Here is a 27,154-nt window from a genome sequence, read left to right as displayed (position 1 = left end):
CTAACTTTAGCATGTCAGGCTAACTAGCGTTAGTAACCCAGTGCTACTTCCAAGGCCAAGAGCTGATGGCTAACAACGTTGTTTTGTGGATTTTATCAAAGTAACCTGCATCCCACAGGTTACTTTGATAAAATCCTGGTTCCAGATTGAAACATCCACTGTGGGAGGCGGTCCTGAATGGATCCTGAATTAATCCCAGAACAGTGACAATAAATCTGAGTTAAGACCAGAATCTGACTTTTTGACGTATTAAAAGGGGCAGCGTGGATGGGGGGCGAAGATACAAGTTAAAAATGTTTCAACTAGTTCAGCTAAAAGTTCCTTATTTTCCAGTGAAACAGGTGGAAAAACTGTACTTACATTTTTTTTCCACCTGTTTCACAGGAAAAAAAAGAATATCCTGGCAAAACATTTGTTCACCTGTTGTTAAGCCATAAACACAGGAGAGAAAAATTACTCAGATCAGACTTAAAAAACGGATCACCAGAAAAAAAAGATTCTCGCTTGTCTTTCAGGGCTTCCGTAATAAAAAGACTGATGGAAATAAAATGAAAGATCTTCACCGGGAGAATATCCAAAGATGGAGTGCAGATACACATTTTTTAGGAAACCTGTTTAGGTCTATGACAAAATAATCTAAAAAGACATAAAACGAAGACATCACAACCTTTGTATCTGTTAATTCAGTTTGTCATCCCGCCTGAAAACTTTTCTCTCAGCGTCCCAGTTTCTGTCGTTACAGCTCTCTGCCTTTAGAGGGTAGAATAAACAAAGGACGCTTTCATGACGTTCACTTCCACCCTGCATGACGTCACAGCAGAGTTAGTTTAAGAGTTTATCTGAGGTTCAGGTTTCTGCTGAAAGCTCAGGATAAATCTGTGTTTGAGCTCTGGAGAGGAAATAGAGACAACAAACAAACAAACAGGAGAGTGTTGACATGGTGATGTGTCTTTTGTTGCTTTGTGTCAGAATTTTTAAAACAATAAATGTATAAATAAATGTAACCGTGGGGTACGGTTATGTGATGCTGATAATAGTGTTTACAAGTGTCTTCAACATGGAAACAAGCAACCAATCAGGTGTGAGCGTGACCCAGCAGTGAACCAATCAGGTGTGAGCGTGACCCAGCAGTGAACCAATCAGGTGTGAGCGTGACCCAGCAGTGAACCAATCAGGTGTGAGCGTGACCCAGCAGTGAACCAATCAGTGATAGTGAGAACAAACATTTGCTGTACAGGTTAAAACATTCGCATGAATAAAACCACCGTGATACCTGCTGCTTTGTGCCATTCACAGTTCCCAGGATGCTTCACTCTGTAACTCCAGCTGGTGTGATTATTACTTTAATTGTTGTACTGGTTCTGTTCTGGTTTACCTCCGGCTCTACTTGGTTCCGGTCCAGGCCTGGTCCGAGTTAGGCGAGGGAGCGCAGAGGTCCGAGTCAGAGTCCGACTCCCCCTCTGCGATGTATGGCCGGATGGTGGCGCAGCGGGCGGCGCCTCCTCCTCCTGCTCCTGCTCCTCCTCCTCCTCCTCCTGCTACTGCTCCTGCTCCTGCTCCTCCTCCTCTTCCTCCTCGGTGGTCTCCCAGGTTTGCGGAGGAGTAGAAGCCGTTGTTGAGGAAGTCCAGGTTCTCTCTGGACTGGGAGATGGAGAAGCCGCTGAAGGAGCGCTCCAGCTCCTCGTGGTCCACAGACGGGATGGAGGCATCACTGTCCGGCTTCGCCTCCTCCCCTCCTCCTGCCCCGGTCCCATTGGCCCCATCTCCTCCCCTCTCTGGTCTCTCTTTCTTCCCCCCTCGGTCTCCGGTGCTGTGCCGGTTCGATCGGTTCCCGCCGTGTCTCTCTCCGGCCGGTGGAGGTGGGAGTCGAACCAGTGACCCATCCCCCACTGGACTCGGAGTGTTGCCGTGGCTGCGGTGAGCAGGGGGCGGGACCTGCTGCTGGAGCTGGGAACTGATTGGCTGCCAGGAGGTGGAGGGCGGGCAGGTGGGGGCGTTGTTGTTCCTGTGCCCGGTGGAGCTGCTGGAGCGGACCATCTTTGTCGCAAAACGACTCTTCTCGATGTGGTCGGCAGGCACCACCCTGCACGACATGTAAATAACATGTTAACAACAAAACAAAGGGACAACATCCATAAGTTAAAGCGGCAGTAGGCAGAATATTTTTGGCATCATTGGGCAAAAATTCCATTATAACATTTCAGCATATTGTAATTCAAGTGTTCTGAGAGAAAACTAGACTCCCGCTCCTCCTCATGGCTCTGTTTTCAGTCTTTAAAAAATCTAGCTCGTAACGGGAGACTTTGGCCAATCACAGGTCATTTCTGAGAGAGAGCATTCCTATTGGCTGTTCATTCAACGGCGGCAGCTGTCAATCACCCGCAAACTCCGATAACGTTGAGAACGTTTGCTCCGGCTGGTGGGCGGTGCTTGGTATTTCCTCAACTGATCTCAACATGGCTGTCGGGTCACAAACTTTCTCATTTTACAGCTAAACAGTACACTACAAGATGTTTCTGAAAACATTTGAGGAGATAAATAAGCATTACAGTAACAGGATATTGATTCATATTTGATCAGCGCTGCCTAGTTTGACCGTTTGATCAGAGTTTGAGAGTGATTGACAGCTGCTCAGAGAGGCAAGGCTCCAGCTCGGCTGTCATTGGTTGTTTTCCTCTGGTCTTTGAAATCTTGCAGATGCCGTTAGGAGCACCGGAGGACACAGAGGCACATGATTTTTTTGTAAACCTGTTTCATGTACTACTGTCAGGATATAGTGACCGTTTTACAAAAATAACTTTTTTATAATCATATTTGCTCCAATCTGCCTACTCCAGCTTTAACATGTAAACAGCATGTTATTAACAACAGGTCCTGGCATGTTACTGCTTCTGTGCTTTCCCAGTAATAGTAGACACTGACTGTGGGATCTTGGAGATGGACTGGCTCTTCACCAGTTGATCCACTGGACTTTGGTAGGGCGGGGCCGGGTCTGGCTCCTTGGATCCAAAGTAGGCGTCGGTCTCAGCCCGAGGGATTCCCATTCGCTGGATGTAGATGTTAACCAAGAAGTCCAACTTTCTCTCCATGGACAGGACCTGTGGGACAAGACCAGTAGGAGACCAAAAAGATTCAAGACTGAAGCTGCATCAAAACAAAAACAGCAGGTTCAGAGTTCAAGAGCTTTCAGCGCTCCTCTGCTGAACGTCTTTTTGGTGCCAGACTGGTTGCCGTTGGTTACCTGCTTCTCCACCTTCCCCAACCGTCCCATCATGCTTGGGTCCTCAGGAAGCTCCTCACTGGCTGTTTTGGGACGGTCCTTGTCTGCTGTTGGTGTCCCTCTGCCGACGATCTGATCCACCCTGCCAATCAGGAGACAGCAGGAGTCAAACACTGAGCTCCAGGACAGTGTCCTCACATAGTGTCCTCACACAGTAAATCAATACATTTTCAGCCTGAAGTTGCTAAAACTGTGAAGGAGAAGTATATTCTAAACAAATTACTGGTCTGAAAACTGTGAGAAACTTTCTGATGGGAAGGTAAAAGATTCTGCATTTGAAAATATGAACAGCTTACTACCAATAATGCAACTTTTTTTTCAGCAAATGGCTTTTGTCTCGTCCGATGTCCCGCCAACAAGGAAAACATTTAGGAGATGCTGAAGCAACCCTAAACATACAGGCAAGGGGTCAGAGGTCTTACCTTGACTGGAGGTTCTTGATGCGAGCGAGCATGTCCAGGTGTCCGGCTGAATACTGTTCGATCACGTCCATTACGTCATAGGGACGAAGACTCTCCTTAAACTTCCTCTTAGACACCATGAAACGCATTATACTGAGAGAGAGAGAGAGAGAGAGGGAGAAAACAGGAAGTCGGTTGTCGCCGTCAACCTCTGACGGCTAGGAGGAGGTCAGGTGGTCTCAGGCACTAAGTAGTACTGATGTGGTGAATCTAGTCCGCCGCCTGTAGATGAAATTCATCTCACAGACCTACAGACTGTTCAGACAGTGGGTTTAACTGGTTGGATCTGAAGACTTCAGACTCTTTTACATACTCACAATACTATAGGATTTTATCTGTCTAACTGACCCAGACTGGAAAACAGACCTGGTCCAACTTGGTCCCATCAGTCGTCACAAATCTGATTCATCATCAAAGATAAAGTCTTTATGTTAGTCATTCATCCTGGACCAGGACCAGAGGCCTGTACTACGAAGCAGGATTTGGAGTTAGCGAGGTAACTTCAGGGTTAACCCTTCGGGGTTTTCAGTCCTGCGACGCTGGTTCACTTCTTACCGGGGTAGATCACCATGGTAACTTATGCTGAACAGCTAATCTGCTCCGGAGCAGGTTATGTTCCAGATAAGACCTCAACTCGTATAAAAGCACCGCCTACTGACCAATCAGAGCTCAATGCGTGGATCGTATTACGATCGTACATTACACAAATAGGAAGAGCTGCACGGTGGTGCAATGGTTAGCGCTGTCACCTCACAGCAAGAGGGTTGCAGGTTCTCCCCGTGTTAGCGTGGGTTTTTCTCCGGGTACTCTGGTTTCCTCCCAAAGTCCAAAGACATGTAGGTTAGGTTAATTGTTTAAATTAATCTAAATGTCCAGTAGGTGTGAATGTGATAGTGAATGGTTGTCTGTCTCTATGTGTCAGCCCTGTGATAGTCAGGCGACCTGTCCAGGGTGTACCCCGCCTTCACCCAATGTCATCTAGGATCGGCTCGAGCCCTCCCACGACCCTGAACAGGATAAGCGTTTACAGCCGTCCTTCCTGCATTTGGCAGCTGCAACTGTGTTGCTTTTAGTTTGGATTATGTGTTTAACTCCTTCATATTTCTGTAACATTATAGTTTGCTCTTCCTTTGTCAAATGTGACGCTCTGCTGAGAGTAGACCTGTCCATGTTTGTGATTGGTCATACGCAGCAAACACCACCTCTTTCATGTGAATGCGCTCATAAGCAGATTGAGAAACCCTGGGTTGATTTACTGAGTTGATAACCACCGTCGTAGGACCGCTTAGCGGGATCTCTGTTGTTAGGGTTAGTGAAGCCAGATAACGAGAAGATACCGCTCCATAGTACAGGCTTCAGGAGTGACAGAAAATGGTTGGATGAAGCTAAGGGGCTGAGCCAGAACCAGGAAACACAGACCCAGAGACAAAAGTACACCAACACTGCACTTTTGGACATGTAGTGTATGGGCTGAGGGTTTTTAGAGAGTTTGCGATTTGGTTTGGAGCTACTGCGATACAGCTCATCCAGAATCTGGTTCTGATACTAGACTGTATCAATTAACTTTACAGAAGTGGACAGCTGGACTGTTGCAGACCTCCTGGAGGCACGAATGAAATCAAACTTTAACTTCAAATAACCGAAAGGAGAGGAGCTGTAAGAGGACTGAACGACACTTCTCTGTAGGACGGACACTAGCAACAACAACAACAAGAAGGATAATAGTAATAATAATAATAATAATAATAATAATGTCTTACCAAACAACATGACAGAGGAGCTATAGTATGGAGAACCACAAGAGTCACGTTAATAGTAATAGAGCATTTAATTGATTAATAACTAATTGTACAATAAAAAAAGGCATTCATAAATGTGTTTACAAAATAATTTATTAATCTATGAATAAATGGACAAAATTATAAGTATTTAATTATTTGACATTTTAATGGGCAATAAAAATAAGAATTATGAAAAGCATTTGCAAATGAAATATTAATCCACCAATAAATGGTTCAAATTAAAAAGGGATTTACAAAAACACCGTAAAAAAGTCAATAAGTACTTCATTTAAAAATATATGAATGAATTCATAAATAAATAATGAGATGTTATTGTACAATTAGTTATTAATCAATTAAATGCTCTATTACTATGTACTTGACTCTTGTGGTCCTCCATACTTTAGTGGCAGACAACAGAAAACAATGAAACTAACTGGAGGTCAGACTGACTGGTCTTACCCAATAGCCGATGGTGACCTTTGACCCTTGTGTGAGCACAAATAAATATAAAAGACAAACAAACAAACAAAAAAATAATGCGATTAAAAAGCAGAATGAGTTCAGAGCATAATAAGCAGCAAATAAACAATGAGTAAAGCGATGAATGATGAGTAGATACACGGAGAAATAAATGATTTTCTCAATGAATGTAAACCGTTCATACCAGATGGCTCTGATGGTGACCTTTAACCCTGGGGTCAGATCCTGAGGGACGAACTCACAGTGGCAGCTCTTGTTGTCGTCGGCCATGTCTTCTCCTGGCAGGCTGGCCTCTGAAACGACAACATCACAGTGTGTGAAGCATTCAGAAAACGTGAGAAGGGAACCAGCTGAAACGTGAAGCTGCAGCAGATGATGGATGAAACATTTATTATGGATGTCCTGATCATTACTCTGTGAATGGGCACCTGGGCGAACAATTACTGTGGGTCCCCACCTCCGACCACCCTCCACCCTGCCGCCTCCAAGTCCTTCTGTGCTGAACCATCACTTAACATGTCTTAGCTTGTGGTCATTTGATTAAACACAACTTTCTTTAGGAATATGCAAACTAGAATTAGTTAGTTAGTTCATTAGTTCGTTAGTCCATTAGTGCGTTAGTTTGTTGGTTTGTTAGTTTGTTAGTTAGCAAGTTAGTTAGTTAGCTAGCTAGTTTGTTAGTCTGTTAGTTTGTTGGTTTGTTAGCAAGTTAGTTAGCAAGTTATTTAGATAGCTAGTTTATTAGTTTGTTAGTTCGTTGGTTTGTTAGTTTGTTAGTTAGCTAGTTGGCTAGTTGGTTAGTTAGTTAGTTAGTTAGTTAGTGAGCCAGTTAGCTATTTCTTTAGGGGTTTAAATAACTTCAGTGATGATGTACTGTAAAACCACGTGAGAACGTTCACTCCGCTTATCGGTCAGATGTGTCCGGGGCGGGAGCAAGAAAGTAAGGAAGACGCTCTTGGACTAGTGGATATTTCTGTGAGAGAAACTCACAACATCATACCTGCAGAGTTTGCATTTGTTCATAACTGTGGTAATTATCTGAGCTATTCTCCAGGCAAAACTATACCAGCAGAATGCCGAATGCACTTCCAGGAAACGTCTTGAGCTAATACTGTACTGCTTCACACTTTGCAAGGAAGACGTGCTGCGTTCAGGCGACTGAGTACAACATACAGGATGCAAAGCACACCTGGCTACAGGGGCCTTTTAGCTCAAACTTGCGGAGTACACCTGGTAGTTGGGTCGGATCGAGGTCCGATCACGTTCCCACCACAAACAAACCGCTTCAGAGATTATTTCAGACCGGACCGAGATCACCTCCTCTCAAGGGTCTCGAGCTGTTGTTTTGGCCCGTGTCCGAGCGTGATTACTGCGTTCACACCTGCCCAAACGCATCGCACCGAGGGGGAAAACAAACCAGACTCCAATTTAACTGGACAAAAAAGCGCAGGTATGAAAACCCCCTGAGGCCCAGACACACCAAGCCGACATCAAAGAACTAGAGGCGATGAAACCCGACTGTTGCGTCGCCTCACGTCGCCTTTGTCTTTGCCGACAAGTTGCATTTCTACACACCGCAAAGACTACAGCCGATGGCCAGTTAGCACGAACGTTCTGCGCCTGAGGCGGTCGTGTCTAGAAAGGAACCCGCAAATTGCAAAACCTGCTCTGACATCTGCAAAAACTTGCACAAACTTGCAAAAACTCTCGCGAGACTCGCTGCCCAACGACCTATCCCAGCAGGCGGCAGTAGTCTGCATTCGTCATTCAAAAAGGGAAACTGGAAGACCGAGGACTGCAGATATACAAGCCGTTGTTATGATACGTACATGAAACAAGGAGGCGTTTGCCGTCCATTTCCACACCACTTTCACTCACCACTTAGCTTCATTCCAGACGGCCATGTCGCTGTGAAAATATCCATGTATTGGAATGATCAGATGAGATGAAGATGAAAAATGAGAAGAGCCTTCTGTGTGTGTCCTCTTGACTTTACTCGTTGGCTATCTTTTCTCTTCTCGTACACTGATTCGCTTAAGCTGAACAGCCAATCAGAGTGATTTCTTTCGCCGACGGGCTCTGCTGCCGATTCAACATGCTGAGTCGGCCGAAAAACCTCCAACATGGGCAGTCTAGAGCCGACGGTGCGGGACACACCGCAAAAACTAAGCAGATGGACGCTCACCGACGGCCCCAAACTTTCCGACGGCCGACCGCCGGCTTGGTGTGCCAGGTCCCGGTGTGTGTGTTAGCGTGTGTTAGTGTGTGTGTGCTGACCTGGGGAGTTCTTCTGTCTGAACTCTTCGTCCTGCATCTCTATCAGCACTGCAGGAGGAGCAGAGAAGAGACAAACCTCAGAGGAAGATTACACTCTAATCATCACCATCACGACCACCAGCTAAATCCAGTGGTAGCTCTCTAGCGTTCGGTATTCTAACTTGATTTGTCTGCTGCTCCGGCGTTTACCACCAGGTCATCAATGTGCTTATTTTACATTAATTCGATGGCAAACTCCACCCAGCTGATGCGACGCCAGTGTACGCTGGGATACAAGAAGGTCAGAAGGGTTATGTTCCTCTATATGCCATTCAATTTAAGACATTGAGGTGGTGGCTATACAATGATTTATATACATTTTTTATATGTTTTTAAATGGGAGTGAAAAAGGAGGTATGATCATAATGTACTCCTCATAATAAAGCGTATTAGACACTGGACTTTAACATAAACAAACGTTAACACATACAGCGATCTTGATAGAACTATTGACAGTGTGTGACTTATAGATATAATAATATAGTATATTTTGATACATTCCTTATATGTTGTGACTGAAGTTGCAAATGTCACATTATCTGTTGATAGTGCCATAAATAATGTTCCATAGATCGACCTGTCCTATTCTTCTAAGTATGATTTATATCCCTAATTGAATACCACAGCATGCGAGGTTCAGAGAGAGGTTTAACTTGCAGAGAGTGAGACAGCCCTTTCTCGTGTATATTTACCACTTTTCTGGCAGAATGACTAAACTAAGCCGTCTTAATCATAATGAGTTGCTTTTAGGTAGCTGAGAATATGATAACAACATGCAGAAAATGGTATTCAAACCTTTTTTTCCCCTGGGGAGGACCCACAGACCCCTCACTTTATTATGTCTCGCTGGCAGGTTTTCTCCCTCTTACAGACCTAGACACGCTGGTTTATTTTCTCATCGATTCAGTCCGCATCAAAGTGCATATCAAAGGTTTACTGTATGCCAGAATCTAAATCCTGGTTGGATATTAGTTTGTTACTCAGGACTATCTAAATTCACCGCTTTTATGCACAGTCAGTCATTTCTTTGAATGGCGCTTTTTGGCCCTCGGCCCACGTACTCAAATATTACACAGCATCAAGTCACCCTCATCTCAGAATGAAACCTCTGCATATCCTTGTTTTTGTTTTTACAACACTGTTACTCTGTGCACGCAAGACAGCTGTCAGTTTGTTAGAGCAGCTCCACTCAAATGTTTATTGCACATAATGTGTAATCTCAGTATAAAATGTGTAAAAATCGGTGTGAAGCTTGGACACAATAATGATGAATAATGATCTCTATCACTCATGATGTGATTGGTCCCACTGATGGACCATAATTCCTATAATATTGTAGATTATATGTTAATATTTCTGAGTGAGCAGGATTTGTGAGCTTACAATCATGTATCTACGTCTGTTCTATATATCTGTAATATATTTGAATCTTCATCTATATTTTTCATCTTCAGTTACTGGCCCCTGTGAGATCATGCATCAGATTAAAGCTGGAGTAGGCAGGTTGGAGCAAATATGATTAAAAAAAAAGTTGTTTTTATAAAACGGTCAATATATCCTGTCAGTAGTGCACGAGACGAGATAATCTGAAAAAAATAATGTGCCTCCGTGCCCTCCGGTGATCTTAATGGCATCTGCAAGATTTCACAGACCGGAGGAAAACAACCAATCAGAGCTGATCTGGAGTCTGACGTCTCTGAGCAGCTGTCAATCACTCGTAAACTCCGATCAAACGGTCAAACTAGGCAGCGCTGATCAAATATGAATCAATACTCTGTTACTGTAGTGCCTATTTTTCACATAAAATGTTTTCAGAATCATCTTGTAGTAGACTGTTTAGCAGTAAAATGAGAAAGTCTGTGACCTGGCAGCCATGTTGAGATCAGTTCAGGACATACCAAGCATCGCATACCAGCTGGAGCAAAGTGCTGCCTAGTTTGAAAGTTTGATCAGAGTTTGCGAGTGATTGACAGCTGCTTCCGTTGAATGAACAGCCAATAGGAACGCTCTCTCAATGAAATGACCTGTGATTGGCCAAAGTCTCCTGTCACGGGCTAGATATTCTAAAGCCTGAAAACAGAGCCATGAGGAGGAGCAGGAGTCTAGTTTTCACTCAGAACACTTGAATTACAATATGCTGAAAGGTTATTATGGATTTTTTGCCCAATGATGCCAAAATATACTACCTACTGAAGCTTTAAAGTTGAACAAATTAGTTTAAAATGTAATGTAGGCTACAGCTAAATACACTGTCACACTCATAATTTATCATCCATTAAGGAAATGTAAGTCTGATAAATAATTAATTAATGGACAACACCGACTAAACCGTCATTGTGTTCTTCACACTTTTCCCCGCTCTGACTCGGGTTCTTTTTTTAAAGATAAATGTGCACAGTCCGCATATACATGCATTAATATCTCTACGTTCATTGGATTCAATGGAGGCTCTACCTTTTGTTTACCTGTTGCCGTGGTGAATCGTAGTATCGGAGCTCTGTTGATGATGGCTTTTTTCACTCACCATGCACAAGCTTAACTCAGACTGAACGTACTCAGTGATGATTGAACTGACTCTGATCAGGTGATCTGGAACCGAAAACTCAAGAGTTTTCCATCTCAGGATTCATCAACTGAGCCTCAGGGCCCCCGTTCTGTACTTGTGTATGTTTCAGCTCCACCTGTAGGAGTTTTGACATACATGCAGATTGTTCTGGTTGGACTCTGCCCGTCTTACCTTCAGAGTTTTGGCGGGAGGCAGCTCCTCGGATCCTGAAGGCCTGTCTGGTTCTGCTACGTTCTCCAAAGCTCCAGCTCTTTGGAACCTTGCTGGGACTCTCCTCCAGACTGGGCTCCATGCTGGGGGACCGTCGCAGGGCCTGGACGCTCCCCAGGACTCCAGGAACTCCAGGACCAACGCCAGGAGCGACACCGGGGACGACTGTGGGAGCCACTAGAGACAGGAAGTGAGGACGGAAAAACGGAGGTCAAGAATGGGACACACTAGTATCTGGTTTGTTGTCCTGGTTCATGTTGATCCAGCAGTCTGCAGGTTTTTATTCAAACTAGTTCCTACAGCAGCAGCAGTTACACCAACAAGTTCATCCTGTCTGGTAGATTATTTAGTTTTTACTGGCTGGTGGGAATAAAAACCTGCAGACTGTTGAGTCTCTACAGACCAAACCAAACCAATCTAAACTCTGTTCATTCAGTTCAAAAGCCCCAAAGATGTTACTGCCTGCAGGAAACAACAGATATGTCTCCACTGTCTTTATGTGTCTTGTTCAAACTTCAGTACTCAACAGAGAACCTGTTGGGAGGATCAAACCGGAGACCTGATCCGATCTACTTTTCATCTGCCACACCACAGGAAACCTACGACAATAATCTGATGTTTCCTCTGAACTGTTCAACAACTGCAACATTTAAAAAATAATAATGTTGGCTCTAACACCCACCGTGCTGAGGAGAACCTTTCCCTTTGGTTCCTGAACTCCGGGGAGACGAGAAGACCCTTTCCTTCAGACTGACCTTCTGACTGCAGGGACAAGAAACAGACAGACAGGTTCAATTGGATCTAAAAACTTTTGTCATCAGGCAGCAGTCTGGGAGTAAAAGTCCTGAATGTCCTTCATAGTGAAAGCATCCTTCCTGTTTTCTCTCCTTGTCCAAACATGTGCCATTTCTTATTTGCATTTATACAGCACTTTTCTAGTCTTCCGATCACTCAAAGTGCTTTACATTACACATCAGCATTCACCTGTTCACACACACATTCATACACTGATGGCAGAGGCTATCAGTGCCAACTTTGCCCATCAGGATCTAATCTAAAGACTCATTCACACACCGATGGCTCAGCCTTCAGGAGCAATTTGGGGTTAAGTGTCTTGCTCAAGGTTCAAGGATCACTTGAACCGTTCAAGGACACATCGACGGGGATCGAACCACCGACCTTCCGATTGGTGGACAACCTGCTCTACCCTCTGAGCTACAGCCCTATACTGTATATCTATTCAGTCTAAAAGTGCAGACTTCAGAGGATCCACTAGAAAGCAGCTTCTAACTCTGAATGAATCACTGGTCAGAGGTCAGAGGTTAGGAGTCAGTGATGAAGAGTCATCATCGTCAGAAGTTTGGAGATGTCAGAGGTTAGAAATAAGGGTAAAGCAGGGTTCCCGCCAGTGTATTGCAAGCCTGGGCCTAAGTTGACTCCCGCCGGGCCTAATCATCAGGGTATTAAGTTAAAGATGAACTAAAATGTGTTATACAGGTAGCAAACTCCTTTAAGGAGCAACTTAGTGCATAAGTTGCATGCTTAACCCTATGTGTGTGTCTGTGTGTGCAGTAGACAGAGAGAGAGAGAGAGAGAGAGAGAGAGAGAGAGAGAGAGAGAGCGCGTACATGTGTGTGTGACGGACAGTGAGTATGAAGTTAACAGTAAAGTGCTAAACGCAGCAGTACAGTGTGTACAGTTAGTTCCCGTCACGTGTCTCGCTTGTCATCTGCAGATTAAAGTGATGCAGGGCGGGGTTAGCGACAACAACAGCTCAGGGTCGCTCGCTTTAGGCGGGCCGACCTTTAAGGTGGACCAGCTATTCTCATCTTAGTGACAAGCCGCTCCTTCGAGTTTCGCTCCTCAGCACCCCGCTGACTGGTGCAGTGCGGTACAGAGTACAGAGTGTGCAGACAAATCTCCACATTTGCAAATCGCCTGACATACTTGCAGATCTCTGCCACGGCAGAAGTGTAGCAAAAGTCTCATGTTAAAAGACGGCCAATTGAGAGGCCTGCTGAGTTGTAACTGATGACTTGTCTGTATTTTCAGCTCTTGGAGCCAAATACTTCAGCCAACAATATCTATGTACACATTTACAGATTTGTCTATACGTTTACAAATCTCAATACAGATTACACATACAGGCTGAATCTATACAGAGACTCTGCCTGGCTTTAGTTACTATTAAGGACTTGTTTTGAGCCAGAACTAGACACTGACCTGGGAGACGGTTCAGGCTGGGCATCCTTCCTGCAGACAGACAGACAGACAGATTGTTATTATTAAAGGGAACATTCACCACACTTTATGCGGATGTCCAATCAGTGCTAATGGTAAGTATAGTCCACTGAAATAACTCCCTCAGTGCATGCTATATTGACCGAGAAAGCTGATCTCTCCTGCTGCGGAGCCGTGCCAGCTGTGCCTACTTGTACCAGGATGCATTGTGTGCGAGCGGAGAGTTTGATATATCTGATAAATAAACTAAATAAACTCACAAAATGTCAATGAAGGAAATATTCTTACACCTAAACAGAAAAATACAACCGTACACCTTCTGAATTCAAGTTTCTCTCTCCTTTCTTCTCTAATTGAGACAAGCTTAATAGGCCCTTTTCACAGCAGCCATCTTGCCATGTCATTGCAGGGTAAACACAGGTTTAATTAATAACATTAAGTATGGCCTTGTTCCATTTAGGTGGGCCAGGGTGCTACAATTACATGTCAAATGACTGCTGTGAAAAGAGCCTATTGCCTTGATAACTCATCGTAAAACACACTGCATTCAAACTGGACGGAAACGAAATAAAACTGACCAAAACCGTCTTGATTAGTCTTTCCACTGGTCCAACAATCAGCAAATCTGATATACTGTATATCGCGGTCAACAAGTCCGGATAGTCCGATGAAGACAAGCCAGATTTTGCAGCTGGAGAATTGCAGATTTCCCTGTCAATACAGCAGCACTGAGGCATTTATTGCTTCAATTGACTACATTTACCATCAACACTGATCCACACACAAAGTGGCAAATTTGAACTTTGAACTATTGAATTAAGAATAATTGTATTGATGATTCTGACTTCATTAAATGTTAAACAATTCAACAATGTTAGACATTCTTCATCTTTACAAAGAAGAATACTGCAGTCGTTGTTGTAACAGGTTTGTGTACTTCCTCTATTAAACATTTCAGACCTGAATGAGAGTCCTGATTTGTTCTTGAGGTTCCTCAATAAATCCAACTGATTGAGAGGGGGAATCAACCTGGAGACACACACAAACACAATTATTCATGCCGAGGTGTCATGATATAAAAATCATAATTATAAGAATATTTACAGCAACGAATTGATTGTCTTGAGGCGGACAGGTGGAGTCTCACCTGTACATGGGGACGGAGACAGTCCTCTCGTAATAATCCCAGGTTGAAGTCAGATCAGTTCGGCTCAGATTTGTGGCATAAACCCTCCACGCCGCCTGTAAGGACCGAGAGGAGATGATTGTTTCCATGGAAATAGCTACAAACCAGATCCTGATGGAGCAAGAGGGAACCTGTAGACTCCAGTGATATTCTAACTTAAGGCTGTGTGCTACTTCTGTCTGTAGTGGAGGTGATTTTAACATCACCTGCTCTGGTCAGTGATTTGAATCAGTTTGTGGGTTATCTTTGCAGAATTACCAACTAGTGTAAATGTAAATGTCAAAAATGTACCGATGGATTCCTTGTTTTCTAGTTTCATATGATGTCAGTACAACCTAAAAATCGCAAATTGCGTTAATGCATTAAAGAAAGGCGTTAATACTAATTTGTTTTAATGTGTTATTACCGCGTTAACTTTGACAGCCCTAAAAAAATGTAAATCAACTTTTATTGTCACACATTGTATTGTACACAGCACAGCACACAGTGAAATTTAGTCTCTGCATTTAACAGATCATACTATTAGGAGCATTGGGCAGCTACTATACAGCGCCCACAGAGTAGTTTGGGGGTTCGGGGTCTTGCTCAAGGGCACCTCTGCAGTGCCCAGGAGGCAAACTGGCACCTCTCCAGCTACCAGTCTACAGTCCGTACTTGGTCCGTCCAGGGACTTGAACCGGCGACCCTCCAGTTCCCAAGCCAAGTCCCCACGGGCTGAGCTACTGCTGCCCAGTGGCTCCTATTTGCAGTGTAGCCATGGCTGTACAGACAACTATCACTGGGTTACTTCCATACCGAAGAAAACTTAAAAATATGATGATTCACAGGCAAGTTATGTCTTTCTTTCTCTGATTTCAAAGTGGATTTATGGACATTTATTCTGGATGGACATCAGAGGAAATGATGTCCTCGGAAAGTCTAAGTCACACTGAATGATATCAATACATATGTCATGTCTGTGTGTTCACATTTCACTGAGTTATGATTTAGAGAAGGAGTACAATCAGAGTGTTGGTTCACCTGTACGAGTCCGGCTGCTGGGTTTCTTCTCTTCTCAAAGTGTTTCTGTCGGTGCTGCTCCTGAACCTTCAGAGCAAAACCAGAACCCAGGATCCCCTGAGAGACAGACAGACAGACAGACAGATAGACAGACAGACAGACAGATGAGCTGGGATGAACCAGATGGAGGTTCACCTGTGTCAGGTAAACTCAGGTAAACATTAGAGTGACTCACGGCGGGCAGAGCAAAGAATGAAACTCCGATCAGAGTGAAGGTTGCAGCCAGCAGACGTCCGTTCCAGGTGATGGGGAACTTGTCTCCGTAGCCGATGGTTGTCAAGGTAATCTGACAGAGACAGACACAGACCAGTCAGATTGTTCCATCACTGAGGATGAGACAGTAGGTCTTCCTCAATACAGAGTGCTAACGCCAGTCCTCCCACTCATTTGAATGTCATCCGAAAAGTTGTAGCAGAATCTACTTTTGGGCCACATCCACACTAATACGTTTTCCTTTTAAAAATGAAACCGATATCCGTCCAGACAAGTGTTTTAGGGCCGTTTCAGAATTAATCTTTGTCCATACTATCCATCCATCCATTATCTGTAACCGCTTATCCTATTCAGGGTCGCGGGGTGGCTGGAGCCGATCCAAGCTGACATTGGATGAAGGCAGGGTACACCATGGACAAGTTGCCAGACTATCACAGGGCTGACACATAGAGACAGACAACCATTCACGCTCACATTCACACCTACGGGACATTTAGAGTCAACAATGAACCTGCACGCTTTGGACTGTGGGAGGAAACCGGAGAACCCGGAGAAAACCCACGCTAACACGGGGAGAACATGCAAACTCCACACAGAAGGGCCCCGAGCCGGGTTTGACTCTCTGACCCTCTTGCTGGGAGGTGACAGTGCTAACCACTGCACCACCATGCCGCCCTCTCTCCATACTACCCCACCTGAAAACGCATATCACACGACCACTCACGTACACTGGGCATGCGTGTGCTGGTGTAAACAGGAATGGTGATTGATGCTGATGTCGTTTGTTTTCATGATGTTGCGGGATGAACCAGGGAAGGACATGTCATGACTGATAAGACCCAATCACGAAGCGAACGCTGGTGTCTGCGTCATCGTTTTCAAAGGTCTCCGTTTTTGTCAGTCCAGACTAAAATGCAAACGGGGAGATTTAAAACTAAAACGGGGTCAGCAGCGTTTTCAAACGACTCCGTTTTAGGGGTTTAGTACCGTGGACGCTAGGCATAAACGTAGCAAAAGTTGTGAAACGTCACACCGCCAAGCAACGCCTGATTTGGTGTGAATGCAGCCTTCGTGTGTATTGTCTCACCAGTCCCCACCAGAGGGCGTCTGCATACGTCTCAAACTGTTCGTTGTCCTCTTTTTCTGCCAAATAAACGAGGAAACTGGCCAGAATGAGACACAGGAAGCCGATATACCATGCAGTGATCAACTCCTGCAGAGGGAGAGAGACAGAGAGCGAGACACCATAGTAGAGTGAGACAGACAGAGAGAGAGAGAGACATCATAATGCAGTGAGACAACTGGTCACAGAGTTTAGACTAGACAAGTAATCAATAACTCTGATCGATACAGTCGAAACGATGAAACGATCAGATGTCAAGCTCCCTGTCAGGAAAATGATACCAATAAGCCAATACTGCTGACACACAGCGAAACACAGTGAAAGCAGTTGAAATGTCGGCTGAAGTAGAGGCAGTAGAGTAAAGACAGTTGAAGTGTTTGCATTGTAAGCAGTTGAAGTTTCAGTTAAAGTGTCAGAGCTGAAAGCAGTTGAAGTCAAAGTTCCGTATCTCAGTGAATATCTTTGAGTCTTGGACTGTTGGTCGACAAAACATGGCATCTGAAGCCATCAGCTCGGACCCTGTGAAACTGTTTTATGCTTTATACATGAAAATAATCAAGAAAATAATCTGCAGATTGATCAAGAATGAGAATAATCGTTAGTTACAGACACACAGACAGACAGGTATTTCCCAGGTTACCTTGCTGTGGGCGTAGACAACTGATCCCAGAAGTTTCCAGGTTCCTCCCCGTCGGTCCATCCTGATCATCCTCAGAATCTGAAGGAAACGAAGCGACCTGATGGCTGAAGTGGCGAAGACGTTCCCCTGAGTCCCTGCAGCCAACACTGAGATGGACGCTATCAACACCATGATGTCTGCAGACAGAAAGAGAGAGACAGATGACAAAATGTCTCAAATCATTCAACCATTTTAAACATGCTTTTCTTAGAGCCCTTTGCTCCTGCTGAGCTACCTGCAGGCTCACCTGTCTGAGGGTAAATGAAGCGTTGTTTAAATAATCAGACTCACCTCTTCTCAGGGTAAAAGAAGTGTTAAAGTCACAGAGTAATATAAGTGTTGTTGAATTCATCAGGCTTAGCTGTCTCAGGCTAAATGAAGTGTTGTTAAAGTCTGACAGTAAATGAAGTGTTGTCAAAGTCATCAGGCTCACACAAAGGGAGAGTGACTTTTTCTCTGCTCAGGTAGACATTACTCCTCTATATCATTACATAGTAAATAGAGCAAAAGAAATCTGAGAATAAATTTGTTAGTAAGTAAGTTAGTATGTGTAAGTGTTGTTAAAGTCTGAGGGTATATGAAGTGTTGTGTTGTTACTCTCAGACTCACCTGTCTGAGAGCAAATGAAGTGTTGTTTAAGTGTGAGAGCAAATTAAGTGTTGTTAAAGTCATCAGACTCACCGATGACACAGAAAGGTTTTCTGGCGAACTTGAGTCGTCCTCTCCATCCTCTGTACCGACAACAGCAACCTGCAGCCCAGATCCTCACAATGTACTCCACCCCGAACACCACGATGGTTACCACTTCCTGTTACACAACAGCACACTGTTAGAAACCAAGGTTGGGTCCAAAATCACTCACTCATTCACTACTCCCTACTCACTATCATAGGGACTTCTATGTAGAGGACTATATAGTGAGCTCATCAGCAAAATGAAAAAAAAAACACTTTCACACACTCACTCAACGTCGGCTAGGGGACCATTCATAATATATACAGTCATAAATATTTGTAATAAATACATATGGTAAGCTATTTTGTTGAGTTGTCTCTTAACAACATGCTCTGAGTGAATTTAAGTTTCCCTGGTAAGCAGTGATGCAGTGCATATGTCTGGGGCTTTTATTGTGAAAAGTAAGAACGGAAGGAGTAAAGTTGTATGCACTGCCGTATTTTCCCAAATCAATAAATACAAAGTACTTTGTGACCGTTTGTGTTGTGATGTGCTGCTCTGCTCACATCAAACTGATTATTTTTCACCACAACTCATGGATTTGTCTCAAATCGCGCTGTTCTCTCTCCTCTCGTCCGTCTGCCGTTTTTTTCCTTCAACGCAATGCATGATGATTTATCTTGCCTGTTTAGTGACCACTGGTTGTACCAAAGAACATATATTGCCAAGAAGTGAAAGTCAATTTCAGCGCCCAGGTCATATTTTACCGAAATGACCTGTGTTGAACAATACAACATCATAAATATAATAAGAGTTTTCAGTCCAAAATGGCGGCAGCGGCTGTTGTCAAAGAAACACTGGAGTACCATCTCTTTGCTTCTATGCTCTTTGGTTGTACACTACTTTTCACAGTGCATTGTGGGATATTTTGAGTCCACTATATGGGGTATAATAATTGTCACTATACATATAGTCCACTTTATAGTGAGTAGTAAGTGACTTCGGACACAGCCCAACTAATCATTATCAATTTATCTGCTGATTATTTCCTCAATTAGTCGATTAATCATTCAGTCTATAAAACATCAGAAAAGAGTCAAAATGCCAATCACAAGTTACCCAACAGAACCCAAGCCGAAGTCTTCAAATGTTTTTCCAAACAACAGTCCAAAAGTGTGAGTTTGGTTTTAACTTTTGTAAGGACACAGAGCTGTGTGTGTACTGTATATGTGTGTGTACATGTGCACGTATACTGAACACACACATGAATAGCATTCATCAGTCCAGGCTGCTGCTAACAGACATGTGTAGTGCAGCCAGTTACAGATCATCAGGTCAGATATCTCTAGGATCTAACTGGTTCAAATGAATTATAAACACAACCTGCCGACTGGTGTGAAATCAAACCTACACTAAAAGTTATCATGTTTAAAAACATCATCAAACTACAGAAACGTAGAGAAAACATGTTCCTAAAAATATCCCTTTATATTTAGCTTACCGCATGTATTCAGTTAATCCTCAGATCAGTGTGTGACTTTTTGATCTGACAATAAATGACGTGTATTTTTAACACCATCGGTCAGAGATTTACCAGAATGTAGAGAGCGTCCTCTGAGCTCTTCTCATACTCTTTGATGGTGGAGAACACAGACAGAACCAGACAGGAGAACACCAGCAGGAACCTGAACAGAGAACACACATTAAAACACACACTGACTCTCTGTTTCTGAATACTGATCTCAGATCTGTGTTTCAGGGGGGAAGATTGAGACTGTGACACCGGATCTGAGATCTCGCTGATCCTGAGAGCAGACCACAGTTAACTGTTTATTTTAATTGATATATCAAGTTAATATTAATCAATAATCATGAAGTTCTTGCTTCAGATTGATCGTAGTTATGATTTATTCAGACAGCTCTTGGATTGCTTTAAGGATGATTTTTTAATATGATTGCATTATAAATTATTTCTATTTATTTTACATGTCTCATGTTCTTGTGGCTGTCTCACTGTCTGGTTAAATAACAGTTAAATAATCATGTTTTATTTAATTTTCCATAACTATGTTCTTTCTCTAACATACTGTTGTTGTTATGTGCAGATGCTACAGTAAGAGAGGATCAAACCAGACTAATTGACCTCCTGTGTTTCTGTGAACTGGCTTTAGTCTAGTCATTTTATCAGTTCAGTGTGAAATTTGACTTTTATTGTGAAAATTGAGGAAGTCAAAAATGTTGTTGCTGTTCTGATAGATGCTAACATGCTAACAACAACATATAGGCCTGTTTGGGAACCAATGTGAGGACATAACCAATTAAAGCCTGATAGACCCTGCTAAAGGCAAGGCAAGGCAAGGCAGCTTTATTTGTACAGCACATTTCAACAACAGGGCAATCCAAAGTGCTTTACATAAACATTCAAGAACATTGCGACAAAGTGCAAAAGAACATTAAGACATAATTAAAACAGTTATAAAAACATTAAAACATTAAAGATTAGAAAATAAAAACAAGCTAAAAATAAAAGCTAGGATAGAAGCTAAAATAGAATAAAACACAAAAAAATAAAAGCTCCAGTGCAGTATAAGATCATTAACTGGTTTAATTAAAGGCAGCAGCGAACAGGAAAGTTGTACGCTTTGATATAAAAGAACTCAGAGTTGTAGCTGTCCTGCAGGTTTCTGGGAGCTTGTTCCAAATATTTGGTGCATAAAAACTGAACGCTGCTTCTGCACATTTAGTTCTGACTCTGGGGACACTAAGCAGACCTGATCCAGATGACCTGAGAGGTCTGGATGGTTCATAACACAGCAGAAGATCAGAAATGTATTTTGGCCCTAAACCATTTAGTGCTTTGTAAACCAGCAGCAGTATTTTGAAATCAATTCTCTGAGAGACAGGGAGCCAGTGTAGAGACTTCAGAACTGGACTGATGTGATCCACTTTCTTGGTCTTAGTGAGGACTCTAGCAGCAGCGTTCTGAATCAGCTGCAGCTGTCTGATCCATTTTTTAGGAAGACCAGTAAAGACGCCGTTACAGTAGTCAAGTCGGCTGAAGATAAATGGATGGACTAGTTTTTCCAAATCCTGCTGAGACATCAGTTCTCTAATTCTTCTTATATTCTTCTGGTGATAGAAGGCTCTTTGTAATTGTCTTAATATGGCTGTTAAAGCTCAGGTCAGACTCCATGACTACACCAAGGTTTCTGACTTGGTCCGAGCTTTTTAACATTACAGATTGTAGGTGAGCACTAAACCTTCAATCTTTCCTTTTTGGCTCCAAAAACTACGACCTCAGTTTTGTCTTTGTTCAGACAGGCTAAAGCTCATCAGACGGTCTGCTGGAATGTCCGCTACTGCTGTTCTCTTTACAGACATATTTCTATAGTTCCCCTTATGCTGATTTAGCTACTTGCAGCTCCTATTTTGCAGTGTACCCATGGATGTACAGACAGCTATCACTGGATTACTTTGATACTGAAAAAAAAAAAATTAAAAATGTGATGATTGTCAGGCAAGTTCTGAAGTGTCTCTTTTCTATGATTTCCAAGTGGATTTATGGACGTTTATTCTGGATGCACATCAGAGGAAATGATATCCCCGGAAAGCGTAAGTCACGCTGAATGAAATCGATATGTGTTTCATGTCTGGGTTCACATTTCACTGGCTTCTGAAGAAGAGAAGGAGGGAGAGTTTTGACTCTATTTCACCTCCAGCAGCATCTTTGCCTCCCCTTCCAACACTGCGGCGCTCCCCTGTCTTTCTCTTTTGTCTTTGTCCTGCTGAATGTCCATGTCTATTACAGAGTAAAGCTGGGTATCGCCACTGATTTCCTGAATCGATTCGATATATATATCTATATATATAACTATATATATAGTTATATATATTATATAAAATATATATGAGTGAGTGAGTGAGGTAGACAGACAGATGTAAAGTCAGGTATTTACACGTAAGCGTGGTAGATGAAGGCCCATCCTCGAGGTCTCTCCAGGACGTTGTACAGGAAGATCTGCAGTCGCCTGTAGAGAGCATTTCGCTTCGGAGGTTTCTTTCTTCCAGATATGCTGCTTCGCTGCCGCCGAGGACCCTCCTCCCCACCTGAACACAGGTATATATTCACTGATTCACAGTAATATTAACACACTGACTGACTCTAATATTGACACCCTGACACATCAGGACTGTCAGTTATATAAAACAGAAAAACAGAAAGTGAGAAGCAGGCTTGAATTACGTGTTTGTCATTTTAGCTTGAAAAATGGCATATCAGGACAAGTGCAATGCGTTAAGATGAACATCATACACACGTTTTTTTATGTTTTGCATTGACTTCCTCTTACTTCCTCTTTGGGTCTTAGTTGACTAAAATTTCTTTAGTCTATTAGTATTTTTTTATGCTTTTTCATGCTGAATTACTTATTTCCAAGTAACTTATGAGCACAAGATTTCAAGTGGTGTTTTTATGGGATTCTTTTTGGAGAAACTCAGTTTTACAGATCTGTCGATTAAATCAACTAATCAATTAGTCAACAAAATCGTATTAGTGTTAGTCGACTAATGTCGAGGACAGCCCTAATATCTACCAAGCGGCAACATCCGGTGCTGAGCAGTGAAGCCAATGTGGAAGTACAAAAAACTGCAGTTCATCGAATGGCCACTTGAGGCTGCAAGAGAGTCAATCCCCATAGTGTGTGAATGTAGACATGAAGTAGACATGTAGTGTAAAGCGCTTTGAGTGATCGTAAGACTAGAAAAGCGCTATATAAGTCCAAGTCCATGTTAAAATGTCCAACTTTACAGCAGAAATAAACATGTTTACAGCCAAAAAACGTTTTGGTCTGTATTGCTAATTTCCCCTTTGATGACAAGCCTACTGAGGGTGAATTTTTATATAACTCACCCGTTGAAATTATATTAGGGCTTAAAGTTATGCATAATTAAGGGCGTGGCCGCTTTGAGCGACAGGTGGGTGCCGTCGAAGCTGTCAGCTGTCTGCTAGGTGTCACCTCAGCTAATTCACTGAACTTAACCTCTCAGCCATGTTTGTGATGTTTGTGCCTGTTGGATATATTTTAATGCACATATCGGACAAATAATATGGCTCGCTGTGCGGTTAATTGTACGCCGGGCGTCCTGATGGCCAATGTGCGGGCGTTGGATGATGGGCTGCCGCTGGATGACCTCAATGTCCGCATCAGTTTCCAACAGGATATCGGGAACTGTAATGTCCGTGAAACTTGGCTAAATCCTGGAATACCGGACAGCGCCATTCAACCTGTGAATCTTTTTCCATATACCGATCTGACAGAACAGAGGACTCTAAGGAAAAAGAGAGTGATGTCATACGGACTTGTGTCTTCTACAGGAGCATATAGGCCTACCATTGTTTCACAATCTCATAGCTCATGGTAAGTCTACCTTGGAAGACTACCTTATTTTATTTTTAAAGTGTTCTTGTTGTTGTTATTGTGCAGGGATTGGTCGGGCTGGAAGAGTGGGTGGGGAAAAGAAAATAGAAAAAATGGTGACCTGTAAACCCGGCAATGGGTTTATTGCTTATGTTTTTCCCCAATAAAAACATTCTTTTTAAAAAAAGAGAATTAATCAATATTCAAAATAGTTGTCAATTAATTTTCTATTGATCAGCCAATACATAAACTGTTCCAGCTTTATTGATGTTACTTCATATTTTATTTATTATCAACAAATCCCATAAAAACACCAAACTGATCTGTCACAGGATCAGTCACAACTGAAGTGTCACAGGGTTCTACTTGGACCCTCTCCAAATGGGAACACAGGTGAAGTCACAGATATAGAGATGGATGAAACGCATTGTGTCAGCCGCAGATTTGTGCAAAAATATTTACAAATAAAATGTGGAAAAACTAAAAACCGCCCACAAACGCACAGAACAAACATCATATCAGACATTAAACATCTATTAAAGATGAATAAAGATCTACTACAATGTTCAGATGAATAGCCCTTTAATAAAGATTAGCTGAATGTGCAGCGCTACACTTCAACTGACAATGACAGTTCAGTTCAAACCTCAGTTGAAGTAGTTGAAGTGTTAATTGATGTGTGGAGGCTGAAAGCAGTTGAAATGTCAAATTGTTAAAAATCAGTTGCTTTCATCGTCTATACACATCAGCTAACACTCGATCTACAATTTACTCTTTAACTGATTCAAACACTTCAACCCGAACCATCAGCACTTACAGTGACACCTGAAAACTGTTTTCAGTGCTCATTCAGGACACAGCCTATCTTTTTAGTCGGTTTGGATCTAAACATTTGCATATAGACTAGCCTGTCTTCATTGTCATATTTTAATTAAAGCTGAAGTAGGAGAGATTGGAGCAAATATGATTAAAAAAAGTAAATTTTATAAAACGGTTGCTATATCGTGACAGTAGAACATGAAACAGGTAACCTAAAAAAATCTTGTTCCTCTGTGTCCTCTGGTGCTCCAAACAGCATCTGCAAGATTTCACAGACCGGAGGAAAACAAGCAGTAAGAGCTGATCTGAGGTCTGCTGTCAAGCTGCTGTCTATGAGAGCCGGCTGTCAATCACTCGCGAACTCTGACCAAACGGTTAAACTAGGCAGCGCTGATCAAATATGAATTAATATTATGTTACGTTAATGCCTATTTCTCTCCTCAAATGTTTTCAGAATCATCTTGTAGTGCACGGTTTAGCTGTAAAATGATAAAGTTTGTGACGCCGCCGCCATTGTGAAATCTGTAAAGGAACGCCAAGTACCGGTCACATGACCGGAGCACAGCCAATAGGAACGCTCTCTCAATGAAATGACCTGTGATTGGTCAAAGTCTCCCGTCACAGGCTAGATGTTCTAAAGCCTGTAAACAGAGCCATGAGGAGGAGCAGAAGTCTAGTTATCTCTCAGAACACTTGAATTACAATATGCTGAAAGGTTATTATGGGATTTTTGCCCAATGATGCCAAAAATATACTGCCTACTGCAGCTTTAACTACTACAGGTTTGATACAAGTCATAAAGCCAGCAAACAACCATGAGAGCCATTAGCCAATCACATTTAAGCACCCATCTGACATGCTTACAGTTAATAACTCCTCCTTTAATGTAATTGGTCCCAATGTGCAGGTCGTTTTCATTTTGTTTCAATCACTGCAGATCAGTGATCAGATCCAGGTATGTTTCCTTCTGGTTCTCATGTTTACATGAGATCATCAATCATAACTGGTCCTATGATTGATGATCTGAGAGCTTCCTCACTGTGGTCATAGACACAAACAGGCTACATACATACACACCACACACACACCGTTAACGGTCCCCGGTATTTACCGCATGAACCGGCAGCTGTGTCGTGTGTTTGAGGTGTTTACCTGCTATGAGCAGAGCTCCGTCCCTGCTGGACTCGGTCCCCCCGGCCTCCAGACCCACGAAGCCGACCTTCAGCTTCTTCTGGTCGGCCTGCGCTCCGGGGAACACCCCGCCGTTCCGGGATTTCTGCACCATGACGGAGGGACCTGCACCGACCTGCCGATCTACTGCCAGCCCGCAGGCAGAGCGCCGAGGCCGGTCAGACCCGGCGGGAGCATCGCTGCTACGGAGCGGAGGAGGAGAGGAGAGGAGGAGAGAGGGATGGAGGAAAATAAAACCCGCAGGGCGACAGACAGCAGCAGATTGGCTGATCAGCAGATTTTTTTTCTCACCGACTTCCCGCACAAAAAGGAAGTGGGATGACGTCACCGACAGCTATTGATCAGCTCACAGATAAAAAAAAATAATCATTTTAAAAAAGCCACAGATCAGATGATCAAATTTGATCAGTTACTGAAAAGAAACAGACAAAGGAAGAAGCTTATCATCTCTCTCCATCACCATGGTAACCAGATAATCTGAGGGTGGTAACCATGACAACCGGAGGAGAGGCAGCTGGAGTCATTTATATCTTTATATTGAGTTAACCGAAACACAGCACAGGAGGGCTGTGACATCACAAGGAGGAGTAGTCGTGATTGGCTCATTCATATTTATGAAAGATAAATGTTCAACATTGTTAACATGTGATTTGGACAGATTGTTGTTTTGATGCTTTGGCAACGTTGTTCTTGAAGCTTTCATGCCAATAAAGCCCCATTGAAATTAATTGATGACATCACACTAAAGGACCAATCAGAATGTGAGGTTTTTACACACACTGTTTATTAAACCTGCAGGTGACATCATGACTCAAGTGACATCATCACTTAGTAACACCTGTCTTCACTCAGGTGACATCATCACTCAGTAACACCTGTCATCATGCAAAACCTGTGACAGCAGTAACTGTTGATTCTGATTGGCTGGTTTACAACTACACAAACACACAAGCACATTTTTAAATTTGGTTGGTCAGAAAGGTCAAAGGTCGGGGTCAGTCAGAGAGATTAAAGGTCAGGGGGGCCAGTCGGAGAGATAAAAGGTCAGGGGTCAGTCAGATAGGTTAAAGGTCAGGGGTCAGTCAGAGAGATTAAAGGTCAGGGGGGCCAGTCGGAGAGATAAAAGGTCAGGGGTCAGTCAGAGAGGTTAAAGGTCAGGGGTCAGTCAGAGAGGTTAAAGGTCAGGGGTTCAGGGGTCCTGGAACAGGGCGGAGTAAAAGGCGGGTTCAGAGCGGCGGCTCCGGTAGCGAAGGATGATGTCATTGATCATGTGCTTCCTTCTGACATGGGACGGAAGGGCAGAGTCACTCTCTAACCGTCGCCGATGGTAACAGTTGATCACCGTCTCTCTAACCAGGAAACCTGGAGACAGAGAAAGAAACAAGGTCTGTTTCAATAGTGTTTCATTCATGAAAATACATTCGTTAAAGGTTTTTGTCCCTCGATGAAGACGA

General features: G+C 43.2%; 1 protein-coding gene across 4 annotated transcripts; it reads right to left on the bottom strand.

The window, feature by feature from the left end:
* Positions 1-1,011: 1,011 nt before the first annotated feature.
* kcnq2b (potassium voltage-gated channel, KQT-like subfamily, member 2b) lies at positions 1,012-26,130 on the bottom strand. 4 transcript variants are annotated; one of them, XM_074647206.1, is made up of 20 exons: positions 25,992-26,130; positions 25,662-25,882; positions 22,230-22,380; positions 19,868-19,958; positions 18,280-18,406; positions 17,560-17,735; positions 16,884-17,009; positions 15,759-15,869; positions 15,545-15,640; positions 14,486-14,580; positions 14,299-14,367; positions 13,321-13,350; positions 11,780-11,859; positions 11,059-11,274; positions 8,283-8,330; positions 6,190-6,298; positions 3,703-3,834; positions 3,242-3,362; positions 2,923-3,098; positions 1,012-2,083 (listed from the first exon to the last, which is right to left on the bottom strand). In XM_074647206.1, exons 2-20 carry the CDS (start codon positions 25,792-25,794, stop codon positions 1,384-1,386), a joined length of 2,787 nt encoding a protein of 928 aa, XP_074503307.1. In that variant the 5' UTR covers positions 25,795-25,882; positions 25,992-26,130; the 3' UTR covers positions 1,012-1,383. The 4 variants fall into 4 exon arrangements, with proteins under 4 accessions (XP_074503307.1, XP_074503315.1, XP_074503323.1 ...); XM_074647214.1 differs by lacking the exon at positions 8,283-8,330 and having other exon boundaries at positions 25,662-25,997; XM_074647222.1 differs by lacking the exons at positions 1,012-2,083; positions 2,923-3,098; positions 3,242-3,362 and adding an exon at positions 5,985-6,010 and having other exon boundaries at positions 3,702-3,834; positions 25,662-26,024.
* Positions 26,131-27,154: the final 1,024 nt, after the last annotated feature.

This window comes from Sebastes fasciatus, chromosome 1 (assembly GCF_043250625.1).
Source record: "Sebastes fasciatus isolate fSebFas1 chromosome 1, fSebFas1.pri, whole genome shotgun sequence".
NCBI classification, from domain to species: Eukaryota; Metazoa; Chordata; class Actinopteri; order Perciformes; family Sebastidae; genus Sebastes; species Sebastes fasciatus.
The sequence above is the reverse complement of the archived record's forward strand: the minus strand, read 5'-3'. Positions and strand labels throughout refer to the sequence as shown.